The sequence below is a fragment of the Chenopodium album genome, chromosome 11 (genome assembly GCF_948465745.1).
Source record: "Chenopodium album chromosome 11, dcCheAlbu1.1, whole genome shotgun sequence".
NCBI classification, from domain to species: Eukaryota; Viridiplantae; Streptophyta; class Magnoliopsida; order Caryophyllales; family Amaranthaceae; genus Chenopodium; species Chenopodium album.
Window position 1 is genome coordinate 24,989,534 of NC_137844.1, and position 16,663 is coordinate 25,006,196.

Below are 16,663 nucleotides of genomic sequence, written 5' to 3' on the forward strand. Positions count from 1 at the left end.
CCCATTTCCATTAAAAGAGAGTAAAAGCATGATGTTATAGTCGTTATTCATTAGTCAAGTCTATCTAGAAAAGTCTATCTAGAAAGTTGCAATTGTGAATCAATTAATTAATCACTACGAAATCAATGGTTGACATTGAAATGGGGAATGAGTCAAGGTGAAGAATGGAGGCTTCTTTGATAGTAATGGACTTGTAATACAAGGCAAGCCTAATTTTCACGACCATTCTATTCTTTATAGTCACCTATCTAATAACTAACGCGTTTAAACTCGTCAACCGTGACATTTACAAGTGACCCAACAAGTTTTCTATTATTCCGATGCTATCATATTATGCCCTATAAAAGCTTACCAACTATAAATCTTACCAACTATTTTCTCTATATTTACTCTTAACACAAAAATTATAAAAGAGTTCATACAATATGGCATATCCATCAAAATTCTCTTTGCTTTTCCTTTTTGCCGCCATCTTCGTCCAGAGTTCTCTAGGTATAAATCTTTTGAAGTGTTTTTTTAAATCCGATCACTTTTTTATTTCTATTTTTTACATGAGCTTAAATAAACAAACTAAAGCACATTATTAAAAGAAGATAAACCACTGGTAGCCGTGGTAGCTAGGATATGCTGGATATCCGATCATATTTCGTGTATATACAACTTACTGTTCGTAATTGGTTGTCACATTGATATATGGTACAGGTTAAACTAGTATTGCTATGTGACAATTACATTTGAACAATTTATAAGCTTTACAATTATTTATTGGTACTAAATATGCCGATTTTGATGATGCAATGATTTTTGTGTATGTAGGAGAACTAATATGTGAAGAATTACCAAGCGCTTTGTGTGTAATGGCAATTGCTTCATCGGGGAAGAGGTGTGTGTTAGAAAAATATAGGAATGATGTAGAGGAGACAGAGTACCAATGCAGAACATCAGAAGTGGTGGTAGAAAGAATGTCGGAGCACATTGAGACTGATCAATGTGTTAAAGCTTGTGGAGTTGATAGAAAGATGGTTGGCATCTCATCTGATAACTTGCTTGAACCTCAATTCACTGCTAAACTTTGTTCTCCTTCTTGTTACAACAAATGCCCCAATGTTGTTGATCTCTACTTCAAATTGGCTGAAGGAGAAGGTAAAATCTTTTCGAATGCATGGATGATTTTTAGAAAATTACAATTTTTTTTTTTTAATTGTTTAGTCACTATTTTCTCATTTTATTCTGACTTTTTTACAAAAAAATAAAAATATATATACATGTAAATTCTAAAATGTTATCGAATTCCAAAATATCAATTTACTCTATTTTTATTATTTGAAAAATTAATCTACACTAAATATGATTCAACCTACTGTTTTATTTTTTGCAGTCAAAATTATTATTATGACTATATGAATAATATGTGAGTCCAATTTAAAAATAAAAAAAAATAATATTATCTCTACTCTAGGCCTTGTTTCAATACGGAGTATTGATTGTACTCAAATATGTGTGCATGGCATGATTACTTGCCTAGCTGCAACTCTCTGTTTTTCAAAATGGTTAAATTTGGCTCTTAACTTTTAACAAAATTTTTAAGTCAGCATGATATATGTCTGTATAGTAATAATTTGAAATATGGATCCTAGTTTTTTTTTTTTTTTTTTTTAAAGGTAATATGGATCCATCATCCATCACTTTATTTTTGAAGTATTTAAAATCTCTAGTTTTAAAGCTTACATCAGATTTGCATGAGGGTCTGCTATCGAATTTAAAGTTTTTTGACAAAATATAATTGTGAATTTGTAAAAATAAAGTTTAATTAGACATATTAACTCTGTAAAATTTACGTAAACGGCTCAAAATAAAGGACTCAAAACTTAAGTATTTCACCATATTTTCAGGAGTATATTTGCCAGATTTATGTCAAAATCAAGAGAGTAACCATCGTCGCACCATGGTTGAGCTCATGAGCTCCGGAGCTGCACCTGGCCCTATTTCTGGAAACCATCTTTCATCATCCCTCCATGCAGATGATCATATGGCTCCAGCACGTGCTCCCGTTTCCAGCTTTTTCTAAAAATATTTAATTTTGATGTTAAAAAATTGAATGTAGAAGCCAGAATATATATATTTGTACTGTCAATTTCATTGTTGTAAATTTCAATTCAGAGCGAAGAAACAATTAATTTGAGAGAGATATAAAGGGAGATGAGAATTTCATGGTTTTAAGTTCTTGTGCAGATTGGTTAATTACACATATATTGTTCTTATTATAGAAAATAATTGGCTATGTGCCATGATTTATACCATACTTCCTCTGCTTTGTTTTTCCCTTTTTTTTTATTAGTTTTTGTGCGTGGCATATTAAAACAATATTTAATAACTAACTACTAACTAGTGTGTGGCACGAGCGATGCATCGGGAGGCCAGATTGCTAGTTTGTACTTCTTTTATTTGTAATTATTTTCAACTATTTTATAGATAGTGTGTGGTCTTTGAGTTGCCTCGGGTGTTTTTTAATTTTATTTTTTCGTCATATGTATTTATTTTTTAATCTTGTGAAAAATAAATAAATTATATAACCTATATTGTACTTAAAAAAATGTTATGTGAAACTTAAAACATTAATAAAAGTTGGTTAAAATGATAAATGTATCACCTTTATGTGTTGGCAATTTTGGATTCGAATTAGTGGTGATAAAAAATCGGGACAGGCTTTAACACAGTTCCTCGTGCCCAAATCCGCAAAAAATAGCGGGCTTGTGACGAGGGATATTTTAGGTCGTTGGATTCTAAACTCCTTCAATCAAACAAAATTTATAACCAAACCTACACCTAGTATAGGGGTAAGTCCGAGTCAAACCCAAAGGAATGGAGGTAAGTGTTATGGTCTTAAGTCAAGCTATTCCGCAGATTGAATAATTGGCTTGCTAAAACAAGAACAAATCAACACGACATATTCTAAAATGGAAATCAATATCAAGACACTAGGGAGTTAGGATCCACACGCATTCACGATAAACATTCTAATTGGATAGGAAGTTGATCAATCGAATAATGCGAGGGAAAATAGTAATTGCAATCAAAAGCACTTGAAAAGCTATTTCCTATGCGTCAAACTAGGGGTCTCTATGAATGACTATCAAAGGAATATCACGAACTAAGTTCAATCGATAAAAGTAGCTTCCAAATCAATGTGTAGTATCAATGAAAACTACAATGCAATCTAACTTGATAATCAAGGCTAGCTACTCCTCCACAAATTAAACACATGCAGAATTTCTATCAACCAATTTAATCACAATATCAAATCAATCAAAATCCCCAAATTACCAATAGTCTATCATTCATACATGCTTCACCACATCCCTAACAAAAGATCTACTCACTACACATTGTAGAATTAAAAAAAAAAACAAAACAAATCATCAATTTAATCAGCAACATTGTAATCAAATTGTCAACAATCAAATTGAACAAACAACTAGAAATTCAACAATATATCAAAAATCAAACACTAAAATTGTATTAAAGAGAAGGAAATTCTTACAAAACTTTGATCAATATCAAAGAGAATGAAGATCAAATTTAGCAATCATCAATCACCAATTTTCTCTCTCTAGAATCTAAGAACAAGAATTCCAAGCTTATACTTTCTCTCTCTAAAAATCTATTCTAATTCTTTCTCTAATGATTCCCTATTCATCCTCTCTCTAAAATTAGGAAGAAAATCTATATATAGTAAAACTAACAAAGGAGAAATTAGTTAGACGTCCAAAAGAACCCATACAGGCGCGCCCTCTCCTCATATTGCGCGGCCGCAAAGAAGTGGGTACGAAACGGGAGAGCAGGGGCTGCGCGGCCGCTGATGAGCGTCATTTATGGCGCTCAATAGAGTAGTTTTTAATTCCTTTTTCTATAATTTCTCGTTTTATTTTCTTATAATCTTTCTAGTTTTCTCTTATTTTCATCTTTATAGCTCATTGTGGTTTTCTGTTCACTTTTATGAGTTTTCCATGATTTTTGTTCTTAATTAGCTATTTTACTTTAATTTCTATTCTTTTTGCTTTCTCTCTTACTTTTACTCGATTTCTTGCAAGTGAAGTTTTGAAATCTTGTTTGCCGCTCTCTTACGGATGTTTTCTCATTGATTTTAGGTCCGGAGTGCGCAAATATTTGAAGATTAAAAGGCTCCCTCCTTGCGGGCGTCACCTCGAGAGTGTCGATGAGGAGCATGCTTGTGAGTGCTATAACTAAAGCAAGAGTTCGAGTGCACGACCATCACTATGGTGCGTGAGCGCAGCAGTGTGCATGACTGGCACCAACCTATGGTGCGCGCGCGCACACCCTCCTGTGCGTGCGCACACCCTCTTGTGCGTGCGCACCGTGGTTCTCCGTCCCTTTTGTTTTTCTTTGTATATATACTTTCGACCTTTCTATTTTTGAACAACATTAGACTAGCTTAGAATTTCTCTCTCATATTTTAGCTTAGGTTGAGAGTTTCTCTCTCTAGTTTTAGGGATAGTTTAGGAGTAGTTTTAGAGAGAGAAAGTGAGGGATTTCAATGGTGGTTTGTGAGGTTGAGGGTTCAATGGTGACAATTGTATTGAAGATCTTCATAATCAATCAATGAGCATTTCTCACTCTATCTGCTCTTTATTGCTTTGTTTAATTTCATATTGTTTGGTTGATTTTGATGATTGATTTTGATATTTGTTTGATGATTGATTTTGATGTTTGGTTTAGTTTTATTTTTCATCTCCACTATGATTCTTGAGTAGTTTCCTTGTTAGGGATTGGGTAAACATGTATGATTGATGGATTGATATTGATTTGGGAATTTGAGTAGTTCTTGTGTTGTAATTAAATTAATTCATAGAGGTTTGCATGTTGTCTAGTTTGATTGGAGTAGCTAACCATGATGCTAACATTGATTGCATGATTGCATTGATTGACATGACCACTTGATATCAATTTGATCATAATTGGTTGAGTATTTGATTATGTTTCTTCTTATTGTTTAGCACTAGAGAAATCTAGGTTATAGAGTATGAGGATGATTAGTTGAATGCTCCTACTATTTGTCTTTGCATTGCTTAGATTGCTTGTTTCCATAATTAGCTTGATTATCATGAATGCATGTTGATCCCCATTCCCTAGTGTTTCATTTGTTTGTTTGGTTCTTGGTTTAGGTAGTTGATTAGTGTTACCTTTTCACCTTGACTTCGACCTAGCTTAGGCGTTAATTAGAAATACTTGAACATAACCGTTCCTAGTGGTTCGACCCTTGACTTACCTCTTTACTTGTATTTAGGTTTGTTAAGTGATTATAAATTTGTTTGACACTAGGGAGGATTAGATAACGACCTACATTTCCCTACGTCAGCCGCGCACAGGTTGTGCGCGCCCGCGCCTTGGAGCAGGGCAGCCCTCCCTCGTGCCTCCATTGATGTTTCCGTGCGCTCCACTTGATGAACATTAGGGGGCAGTTTCTAAATGCTCCCACGGTGGGTTCAACACCACTTTTAATACCCACGCAACATGAGAGCGCGGCCTTGAAGACTTGGAGCTTGCACACCTCAACTCTTGAGCTTCAAAGGGAGAGATCGGCTTGCATCTTAAGCTTCATAAATCCCAAGAAAGAGCCATGGAGATCCTTGGACATCACCATTCTCCTGTAAACAAAGAAAAGCAAACAAAAAAAAGAGAAAAAGCAAAATAAACTAAGAAATGCAAGAAAAAGGGAAAACAACTAAGGAAAGCACAAACTAGAGAAATAACATATAAAACTAAAGAAAAAGAGATAAAAGAGAAATAAAAGCAATTTAAAATCATCCTAAAATAGGCTAAATGAGTGCCATAAATGACACTCATCAAATTTCCCCAAGCTGGACTTTAGCTCGTCCTCGAGCAGAACAAAAGAAAGTAGGAAAAGGATGCAAAACTTATTTAAATAAGAAAAAGATAAGAATGTACACTAAAACTCAATTTCTTAGGAATCACGGTTGTTTTTAGCTACAACAAGCCCTTTAAACCCCAAAGTCGCCAATGAGGACGAGTGATGTCTCATAAAAGTATCCAAAGAGTATGAGGCAAATCATAAAAGGAAAAAATGAAATAAAAAAGGAAAAGGTAAAATCAAAAGCCTTTCAAAATGGACTTTTACAAATGATCAAATTCAAGTGAATAAACAACTTTCGATACAATAAGGGTATGCACGTTCCAAGATATCCAAGGTTGATTTAAACATAAGAAATGCTAAGCATAGAGCACTAATGAAACACACACTAGTAGAAAAACGTTCATTTGCATCGCTCATTTATAGTGTATTTGTGTCGTTTCTATGAGCGACGCAATTACGAGCGACGCAAATGACTTTTAAAACATTTGCATCGCTCCTAGGCGCGACGCAAAAAACTCTTATTTGCATCACTCCTATTTAAACAAGTGACACAAATGAAAGTTATTTGCGTCTCTATTTTATAATGGAGTGACGCAAATAACTCATTTGAGCAACTTCTTGTTTAATTTGCGTCATTTGCTTAACTATTGAGTGACGCAAATGGCTTGGTAGACAATTCAAAATCGAGGTATTTGCATCACTTGTTTGTTTAATGAGTGACGCAAATGATGTAAATTTGTTTTTTTTTTTAAAATTATATTGATTGCTTGTATATGTTTTTAGTACCTGTTTCCCTTGGTAGTGGTATAACGTAATATGTTAACACCAAGAACTGAAATTAAAATGAAATATTAATGAATTCAAATGTAAAATTCGGAAAAGTTTCCTTTGTATTTTGGCCTACCCATAAAATTGGGAATGACGGCGGCATATTATAAACCTGTCCAATAAGTTTACAACTCAATATCATTGACATTATAGTCATCACCCAACACAATCACCAACACCAACCCAAATTGTTGGTAAACCAAATACATTCACGTCAAGCCTAACAAATAAAACAAGAGTCTAACAAGTAAATGGAGTTTTCTAAGTGTAGATCTAAAGTTCAACATAGCATATATAATAGTCTGCCCAAATATCTCGAACCTCATTTATCTCCTCCTCTGTATACGGTGTAGATCTTGAAAAATCCTATTAGCACAACACAAATAGAAGAGCAAAGGTTTAATTCAAGTGTAGGTACTTCAAATTGTATTTATTAAGTAAAAATGAAATATTTGATAACTCATACCGTAATAAAATCCTCATTGCTATGATGATTTCGAAGTATTTCGAACAAATAAAATATTCAAATTACACTATGCGAGAACAAGAAATAATTCAGGTGACAAGAAATTGCAAAACTTAAATTGTACTTTCTCTATTTTTATTTCTTTCTCTTTGGGTTAGGAGTTATCTCTTTCTTTCTCTTTGGGCTTTCCAACTTCTTAAATTGAACTTTCTCTATTTTTATTTCTTTCTTAAAATTTAAATTGCTTGGCTCAATTCATAATGAAGTACGATTTAGATTTTATTGTTAATTATAGTGTTATTTCCACTTTTTCAAAGAATTTTTATTGTTATGATGGTGATTATTAAAATACAAAGAACTTAAGAAATCGACGTATAAGTGATTGAAATACCCAGCAGGCCTCCTAATTAATCCCAAAAGTCATAACATACATTAAAATGCAGCAAGCAAAAAGAAATTCACTAGTTCTTAGCTAAATTATCCCCCTGCCAACAACATATATATTAGCTATTTTTTTACCTTTGCATTTGATAAAAAATGTAGTAGTGCATCAAATAAGCATATTGAACTCAATTTAGCAATACTAGTGGCTGAAGCCTTTATACCTGCATTCATAGAGAACACTGCAGCTATAATGACTCTCATTCATAAGGTCACCAAGCTTCTTAAGCATATCTTCCTCACTGTAAAGACAAGTTATTAATTATAAGAATCCAATATTTATTTATACATAAAACAATAGGAGAAAGAGGATCCTAATGCCCAGCAAATAGCTAAATTCAACTTACCTCAAATCCGAGGACACAATCAGGATTCATGAATGGAAACATAGTTTTAACTTACAAAGGCCTAAATACAATTAACAATCATAGACAGTCAAGTACTGCAGATATGCTGCATCTTTAGTATCATACATTCATACCTGATGCAACTTATAGTGTTGGGCTGCCTTCAAAATATCCAAAAAAGTTGGGGAATCACTAAAGATTGATTGCAGACTTTCATTAGTGATCTTATCAATATCTTCAGCAGTATATGGTTCCTCTTTAAGATTCTTCTGGGAAAACAAGGAAGGTTTGCATCGTCAAACTAGTGGTAAATAAGAATAGATTATGCCAAGCAGAAATCAGAATTTAGTAAACATAATGCAGCATAATATGAGCACTCTACTGAAATATGCCATCGTATAACACGACAACTTTGCCCCTAAATAAAATTCTCTCTACACCCAAGTGACCCAACACATTCTAATTAATGGTAATATGGCATAATCCATTGCCCGGTTTCTAAAATAACAAGTCACTAAACCTTGGGTCATGCACTATGATGCAAATATTATTGCGATTTCAATTAATTATATCACAATTAGAAATCCAATAAAATTCACAATCATTATACCAACCACAAAAAATAAGTTAAACTACAAATAGTGGCGGCCGAGCCACATAGGAATATGGGGGGACAGTTGTCCCCCCATTTTCCAAAAAAAAAATGGAAAAAAAAAATTCGCAAGCATAAACATTTTCAGAATATATACATTAGATGTACAACTCGTATCACAATGATTGAATATGGTCTGGTGGTTCTTGGGCCTAGATTAAGGCTTGTTTCATCCTTCATAGCCAGGTTCGAGTCTTCACAAATACACTTTTTGTTTAATTTTTTTTTCTTTTTTCCTCTTTTGAGATTTTATATTTCATGCATTTTATAGTTTATATAAAGTGCTCCCATTTAACTTATTTTTCTTAATTTTGTATTTTGCCTTTTTTTAACTTGTTTTTGGATATCATTTTATAGTATATAATTTATATATTTAAAGTATTATAAGTCTTCAAACCTCTAACTACTCTCATTTGACTATTTAATCAAGTACCGCCTTGTTGATAATGATTATTAATGTGTTATTCAACTATATATTTTAATGAATACATATTTCCGTATTTGTTTCATTTATTTAATTATGTGCGCCTAAACTCTATTTTATTATTTTTATGAATAGTTTGGAACTAAGTTTCAATTTTTAGTTTTACAGAATACATTGTAATAATTTCATTAGTCAAAGAAAGTTGTATTTTTTTTTTCAAATGTAACCCAAATCCCTTTATATCTATTATCAATTTTTTTAAATACTTATCATTTGACAAATCGTATTTATTACATAACTTAAAATTGGGGTTTACCAACAAATATTTATTTTTTTTGGTTGATAATTTTCTTAATATGTAATGAAACTTTTAACCACTCCTCTTTTACCGTATAAGAATATTTGTCATATTTCATATGGGATTTCAAATATATATTAAACAATTTATGTGGTCAATTTTTTTTTTCTTAATTTTTTTGTCGATTTATTAAACATCTGAATTTTGGCTCCGCCACTGACTACAAAGAATGGTTAGAGTATATACCACAAGTGAAGACAATGTCGTATGTGTACTACCGCCTCAATTGTTTGTCCACAATCACAAACTCGTGAAAATTAAGGATTTCACTTCCTCATAGTTGAGAAATCTGACATAAATTTACATATATCAAACTAACAAAATCCAAACAAGCTAAAAATTATTTTCTAATGAACTAACACCATTTCTGCAATTAAACTAAGTACTTGTTCAACTTAAATGCTGAAGTTTATCAACCATGAAAATATTCAACATAAAAACAAGAACCAATCTTACTTGAGTGAAATCGACTTCACAAATTAGCTGCTACAATGGGTCGAATTTCACGAAATTTTTCCTCTAATTAGGTCGAAATTTCTAGGGTTTATGGGGGTCAAATATAACAAGTTTTTAGGGGGTTTTTGCTTGAATTTTCTAGGGTGTTTAGCACTGATTTTGAGCTCGAATTGGGGGAGTTTTTTGCTCAAATATGTTTAATTTTTCTGGGGTTTTTAGGATTCAAAGCTGCTGGGGGTTTAGATTCGAATTTCTACTCGAATTAGGGGGTTTTTGGCTCCAAAATGTTTGATTTTTCTAGGGTTTTTAGGGTACCAATTTGCTGGGAGTTTAGGTTCAAATTTCTGCTCGAATTGGGCGGTTTTTGGCTAAAAAATGTTCAATTTTTCTGGGTTTTTAGGGTTCGAATTTGTTGGGGTTTTAAGTTCAAATTTCTGCTCGAATTGGGGGGTTTGTGGCTCAAAAATGTTCGATTTTTCTGGGGTTTTCAGGGTTCGAAATTGCTGGGGGTTTAGGTTGGAATTTCTGCTCGAATTGGTGGGTTTTTGGCTGGAAAATGTTCGATTATTCTGGAGTTTACAGGGTTAGAATTTGCTGGGGGTTTATACACCGAACTTCTGCTCGAATTGGGGGGTTTTAGCTCGATTTTTATGGGGTTTTTTAGTGTTCGATTTTGCTGGGGGTTTTGGTTCGATTTGTGCTCGAAAATGAGAGATTTTTTGCAACAAATGGGTTAGCAAGAGTATTTTTTTTGCGGGTATATTGAATTTGGAGGCAGCAGCAAATGGCGGTATGGGTACAAAATTTAGAATTAATTACTAATCTAGACTTATTTGCGTCGCTCATTAATTAAAAAAGTGATGCAAATAACTTAAATGTCATGATGTGAATTAACTATTTGTGTCGCTCATTAATTAAAGAAGTGACGCAAATAACTCACAAACTCATTTGCGTCACTTGTCCCTAAAGGAGTGACAAAAATAAGACTGTTATTTGCGTCGTTCTAATAAATAAACGCGACGCAAATAACATAAAGCTGAAGCATATCAGGCTTTTGTGTCGCTTCATAGCTAATGTGAGACGCAAATAACTTATAATAAAGCTAAAATATATCATTTGCTTTGCTTGTTCCTACAAGTGACGCAAAAGAGGTGACGCAAATGAAAGTTTTTCTACTAGTGACAATTCACCTTTGTTTAGGGTAAAAATACCCTAGACACATGGTCAAATCAGAGAGGGAAACGTGTCAAGCCTGGACAGGCCCACATGGGCAACTCACCAGCTGACACGTGTCAGCCTTAGATATCAACTGGAATTGAGCTGGAATTGCGGCCCAATTCCCGAGAAAGCCATAAAAACGGCACATCCCACCAAATCTAAGTCAAAGTGACCTAAGAGAGGGCACATTTTCCAACTACCCTATAAATAGGGAGATATCTCCCATTTTTGGGACACATTCAATCATTTGTTACACCTACCCTACATTCTCTCACATTAGGGAAAACACCTGATCTCGGAATCCGAGAAGATCCTACTTTACTTTCCGCACCTTTTACATTCTCCAACACGTTCTAACTTGATCGTCGGAGGCGGAGCTCTAAGCACCTGGAGTTTCTGTTGTTTTGCAGGTACAGGCGTCATTAGACCACTTTTCGAGCTGTAACTCTCCCGAGGGAAAAAAACACCCAAAACATTTGGTGCCGTCTATGGGAAGAGTACCTCAAAGATGGTTCAAGACTCTGTACCACCGCCAGACCCCAGTCGTCCTACGGTTGATGGGGAGGTCTTTACAAACCATTAAGACGACCACAATGTGGACATCGTAACATATGTGGCCTCTGACAGGTCACTCATTACTAAACAAATCCGTTCAAAGGATAAGCTAGAGCGAGTAAACAATGAAGCTGGTACCAATCAAATTGTTGGACCACTGCTTGGTAATACCCAGGCGGTAGGAGGTCAGGCTCCAGTAACTTGAGACGAACTCATGAAATTCATGACAAGTTTCAAGGGTCAGATTAAGGACCTGATCGAAAAGAAGACGACTGGCTCTAACAAGGGTCAGTCAGCCAAAAAATCTCCTCAAGTTGCGAGGAGGAAATCAATCAGAGACAGGTAGCCTACTCCACATCCGACGGAGAAGACTACGCCTGCCCTTGACTGGACTAAGATCCTTCTGCCCCAGACGGGCATAAGGAAGGTCATCTGTGCAGTTCAGCCGGATGGCACCAAGAAAACCTTTACCGATGCTCGACATATCATCGAGAAAAATCGGAAGCAGCAGCTGTTTGAGTCAGCTCCTACGTCGAGCTTTCCAGACAGCTTCAAGAATACATCCGCAAGGAATATTCAGTCCTTGTATGAGAGTCATACTGGCGGCAAGTCCGTCCATTCTGGCCCTCAGATGGCATACGGGCCATACACCCCTCACTTCATGCAGCTAGCCCTCTTTGGAGGACAGACGGCATATAACGTCCAACCTTTGGACTGGCAGCCCCGTCTGCTCAAACTTGGTGAACAAACTTCTGCGTTCACCAAGGAGATAACCGAGGCGGCATAGCCGACCAAGGTTAAGAATGTGTTGGTTGGTGCTTATGATGGTACCTCCAACCCTGAGGACCACCTCATAGCCTACTCCAACCTTATGCACATGCAGGGGTTCGAGGATGCTATGTGGTGCCGATGTTTCGCGGCTACCTTGAAGGGCATAGCCCAGCAATGGTTCGGCAACCTGCTTCCCGGGTGCATTGATAGCTTCAAGAGGCTAGCCTTCCTATTTGCCTCCAACTTCTCGATGAACATCCCAGCCAAGAAAACAAGTCTCGACTTGAGCACCATTAGGCAGGGAGAGAGAGAAGGACTTCGCTCCTATGTCAAACGGTTCAATATGGTGAGAATCCAGATTCAAGGGCTATCTAACGAGGAAGTTGTCCATGACACCAACGACTGCTATAGTCTCAAGCGGACATTGGACCGTCTGGTTGACAAGGGGGTGCTGAAGTCTTATGTCGTGAAGTCCAAAGTGACTGTCAAGACAAATTCACGGTAGTCGTCTAAAACTGTCCAGCCTACTAGTAGTTCGGACAGCGACAAGGATCCGGTCTACACCATAGCAGGTAGATTTGCCAGTGGTGGCCCGACCATTCGGGGCACCAAGGATCATCTGAAGAAGATGATCCACTCAGTTGATGATGGACAAGCATCCACCAATGGTACGTTCCCAGACGTCCTCATGACTGAGAAGGATCGGGGCAAAGTCCGCCGACCGCATGACGACATGGTCGTCATTGAATATAAGGTTTCCAACCAGCTAGTTGGACAGATCCTTATTGACACTGGTAGCTCCTTTGACCTCATCAGCTACAAGTGTCTGTCCAAGTTGAGCTATAAGCTGGACAACCTACGTGACGTCTCCCATCCACTTATTGGCTTTAGGGGAGGGGTTGTTCACCCAGTTGGACAAATTAATCTATCCATCCGGCTTGGGCATAAGGGAAAAGGGCAACATATGATCGTTCGGTTTTTGGTTGTTAAAGAGCTGACCGCCTATAACATCATTCTAGGCCAACCCACTCTAAACGAGTGCAGGGCCATTATCATCCAAGCTCTCATGCTGCTCAAGTATGAAAAGGATGATGGCTCTATTGGCTCCCTCCATGGGGATCAAAAGACAGCAAGGGAGTGTTACCTCTCAGACGTCAAACCAACGGCTGTTGCAGCCGGTCAACCGAAGGAGCCAATAGACCTTGATGATGTCAAGGACTCTAAATCAGCCCCACCAGCAGTCGGGAAGAAAAGAAAAGCTAATCAGCTGGTGGAGGTGAAGAAGGAGAAGAAATAGCAATCACTAACCGGGGAACGGTAAAATGAGCTCCGTTCCCAGCCGGCTGGTGAACACATTGATATTCCTCTAGATGACAGCCGTCCATAGAGAACTGTTAAGGTGGGGACAGCTGCCTTTGAAAGGTTGGGTGCAGACTTACACCTCCTACCGAAAGAATTCAAAGACATTTTGGCCTTTAAAGTGGAAAAGATGCCAAGCATCAGCCCGGATCTTGTTATCCACAAACTCGCCGTGGATCCTAAAAAGAAGCCCTTCTAGCAAAAGAAAAGAAATCATGGCGAGGAGAGAAGTCAGGCGGCAGCTGCCGAGGTAAAAAAGCTGTTAGACGCTGGGTTCATTTGGCCATGTAATTTCCCTGATTGGGTTGCAAATGTGGTGCTTGTGAAGAAGCCGAATGGTACCTGGCGCATGTGTGTAGATTACACTGACTTGAACAAGGCATGTCCAAAGGACAGTTACCCGCTTCCAAAGATCGACAGCCTAGTCGACTCTTCAGCCGGGCATGCCTTAATGAGTTTTATGGATGCCTACTCCAGCTTCCATCAGATACCCCTATGGAAAAAAGATCAAGAGAAGACGACCTTCGTCACTGATCAGGGGTTATTCTGTTATATGGTGATCCTACTTTACTATGAACGACTGTGGCGCAGGCGTAATCTATCAGTCTCATGAGGGGGACAAATATGAGTACGCACTACGGTTCAAGTTCCAAGCCTGAAACAATGAGTAAGAATATGAAGCCCTGCTAGCTGGCATCCGCATGTGCAAGGTGGCAAGGGCGGCAAAAATTGACGCCTGCTCTGACTCTCTGTTGGTCGTTAGCCAATACCATGGTGACTATGAGGCTACCCATCCGGCTATAGTCAAATACCTTCAGGCGGTCAAAGCTGAGGCTGTGACACTTGAAGAATTTCATCTAAAACAAGTGCCCAAGTCTGAAAACAATCAGGCGGATGCTCTGTCGAAATTGGCATCCTCTGCCTCCTGTGATACGCCTCGGTCAGTTTTCTGGGAAGTTATGGAAAAACGGAGTATATATGATGAAGAACCCATTGGAGTACTTGACCGAAGCCCTACCTGGATGGATGGCATCCGAGCATATTTAAAAGACGGTACGCTTCCTCAATCACCCCAGGAGGCAGCCGTGATAAAGAAACGTGCTGCAAACTTCGAGATGAGAAACGGAGAGCTCTTCAAGGCGAGTTTCCTAAAACCTTTGTTGAAGTGTGTTACCATAGAAAAGGGGAAAGAAGTACTCGAAGAATTGCACTCGGGATATAGCGCCTTTCACATAGGCGGCAGATCCCTGGCTGTCAAGACTAGGCGGCAAGGTTACTTTTGGCCTACTCTTGAGTCAAGCGCCATGGAAATGGTCAAAAAGTGTGACAAGTGCCAAAAATTTGGCAAGCTCATCTATCAGCCGGCAACCGACCTGACAGCAATCCACAGCCCAGTCCCATTTGCTAAGTGGGGCATGGACATTTTAGGTCCTTATACGCCTGCACCAGGCGAAAAGCGCTATATTATGGTGGCTGTGGATTATTTCACCAAGTGGGTTGAGGCAGAGGCAGTCAAGGGCATCAACACAAAGGATGTCATCTCTTTCATTTGGAAGAACATCATAACCCGGTACGGGGTTCCTATGTCTATGGTGTTTGATAATGGCCCTCAGTTTGAGACGCCTCAACTCAAGACTTGGTTGGGAGATCAAGGGATCTCATATTGTTTTGCATCAGTTGGCCGACCCCAAGCAAACGGCCAAGTTGAAGCCTTCAAAAAGCTCATCTCAGACGGCATCAAGAAGAAAATTGAAAGACCCGGTGGTTTATGGGCTGAAAAACTAATTCATGTCCTATGGGCCATCCGGACAACTGAAAAAGGGGCGACTGGTGAAACCCTATTTCTCATGGTTTATGGTGCTAAAGTCGTCTTGCCCATCAAGCATTACGAACCGACTCTACGAGTCATGCTATATGATGAAGAGGCAAACTGAGAGGCCATGCGGCTAGCATTGGACTCTCTCCCGGAACGCAGGGGCAATGCCGCCTTGCATCATGAGATTTACCGTCTGAGAATGACGCGTGCCTATAACAAACGGTTACACAAACGACCCTTATTTTATAATTCGTCTGTTCCAACATGAGTGAGGTGTCTGGCGACGCCCATCCGGGTAACAAAAATTAAATGACCTAATTGGTCAAATCATAGCCGTCTGACCAAAATATTCTAAAGAATGATTAAGCTTAAAATCCGGTTGTCTATTGCCATCAGCCGGCTGCCGACTGAAGTTCTAATTAGATTATTCGACGAAATTATACAATTCCACCTAATGGGACAAACGGACAAAGTACAGTGGATTACAGGTGCCCCAGACGGTTCTTAAGCCGTCTGGGGCCATTTGTCAGGCGGACCATTTGTCTCCTGCCTCATTAAGTGCCAGGCGGCTATTTGCCTCCTACCTTATCACAAGATAATATAACTGGATTACGAGTACCCTAGACGGAGAAAAGGGCTATAGTATAGTTATTTCTCCGCCTAGGTAAACGGCTACTTGCTTGAATGTGTGGACGGATGTGTACTTGGTTTGGGGCAATCACTACTGTGATTGATTGACTTAGGAACATCTCATACTCTTTTAAGTATCAAACGTTCCCAAGTCAGTCAATCAGAAAAGTACCGAAACCAACCACACAACCGCCAGGGGCAAGGGTAGCCAGTATGCTGAATGTCGCATGCTATAAAAGAGTTAGGCAGAATTGCAAAAAATTTAAGTGCAAAAATTGAAACAAACTTAGCAAATAGACTCCTTAGTGTTAAATTCCAAAAACGGCCAAAGGCCAGGTGATATTGTTAGCCGGAAATACATCCGGAAGAAAAAAGATAAAAATTGTTAACCCGACTCCTTAGTCGGTAAATACAAAAGTACACGGCTTACAGGCCGGAGTAAATAAGAA

At 37.8% G+C, this 16,663-nt stretch overlaps 1 protein-coding gene across 1 annotated transcript; it reads left to right on the forward strand.

Annotated features, from left to right (window-relative positions):
- The first annotated feature begins 361 nt into the window (after positions 1–361).
- Positions 362–2,220, forward strand: LOC145568751 (uncharacterized). Its single transcript, XM_081628165.1, has 3 exons — positions 362–492; positions 817–1,143; positions 1,893–2,220. Exons 1-3 carry the CDS (start codon positions 426–428, stop codon positions 2,066–2,068), a joined length of 570 nt encoding a protein of 189 aa, XP_081484291.1. The 5' UTR covers positions 362–425; the 3' UTR covers positions 2,069–2,220.
- Positions 2,221–16,663: the final 14,443 nt, after the last annotated feature.

What these genes read in the sequence shown, in the direction of transcription:
- LOC145568751 (XM_081628165.1), top strand. Translation starts at nt 426, where the DNA reads ATGGCATATCCATCAAAATTCTCTTTGCTTTTCCTTTTTGCCGCCATC. An exon ending in CTTCGTCCAGAGTTCTCTAG is followed by an intron (nt 493 to 816) that starts GTATAAATCTTT and finishes TTGTGTATGTAG; the next exon opens with GAGAACTAATATGTGAAGAA. An exon ending in CAAATTGGCTGAAGGAGAAG is followed by an intron (nt 1,144 to 1,892) that starts GTAAAATCTTTT and finishes CCATATTTTCAG; the next exon opens with GAGTATATTTGCCAGATTTA.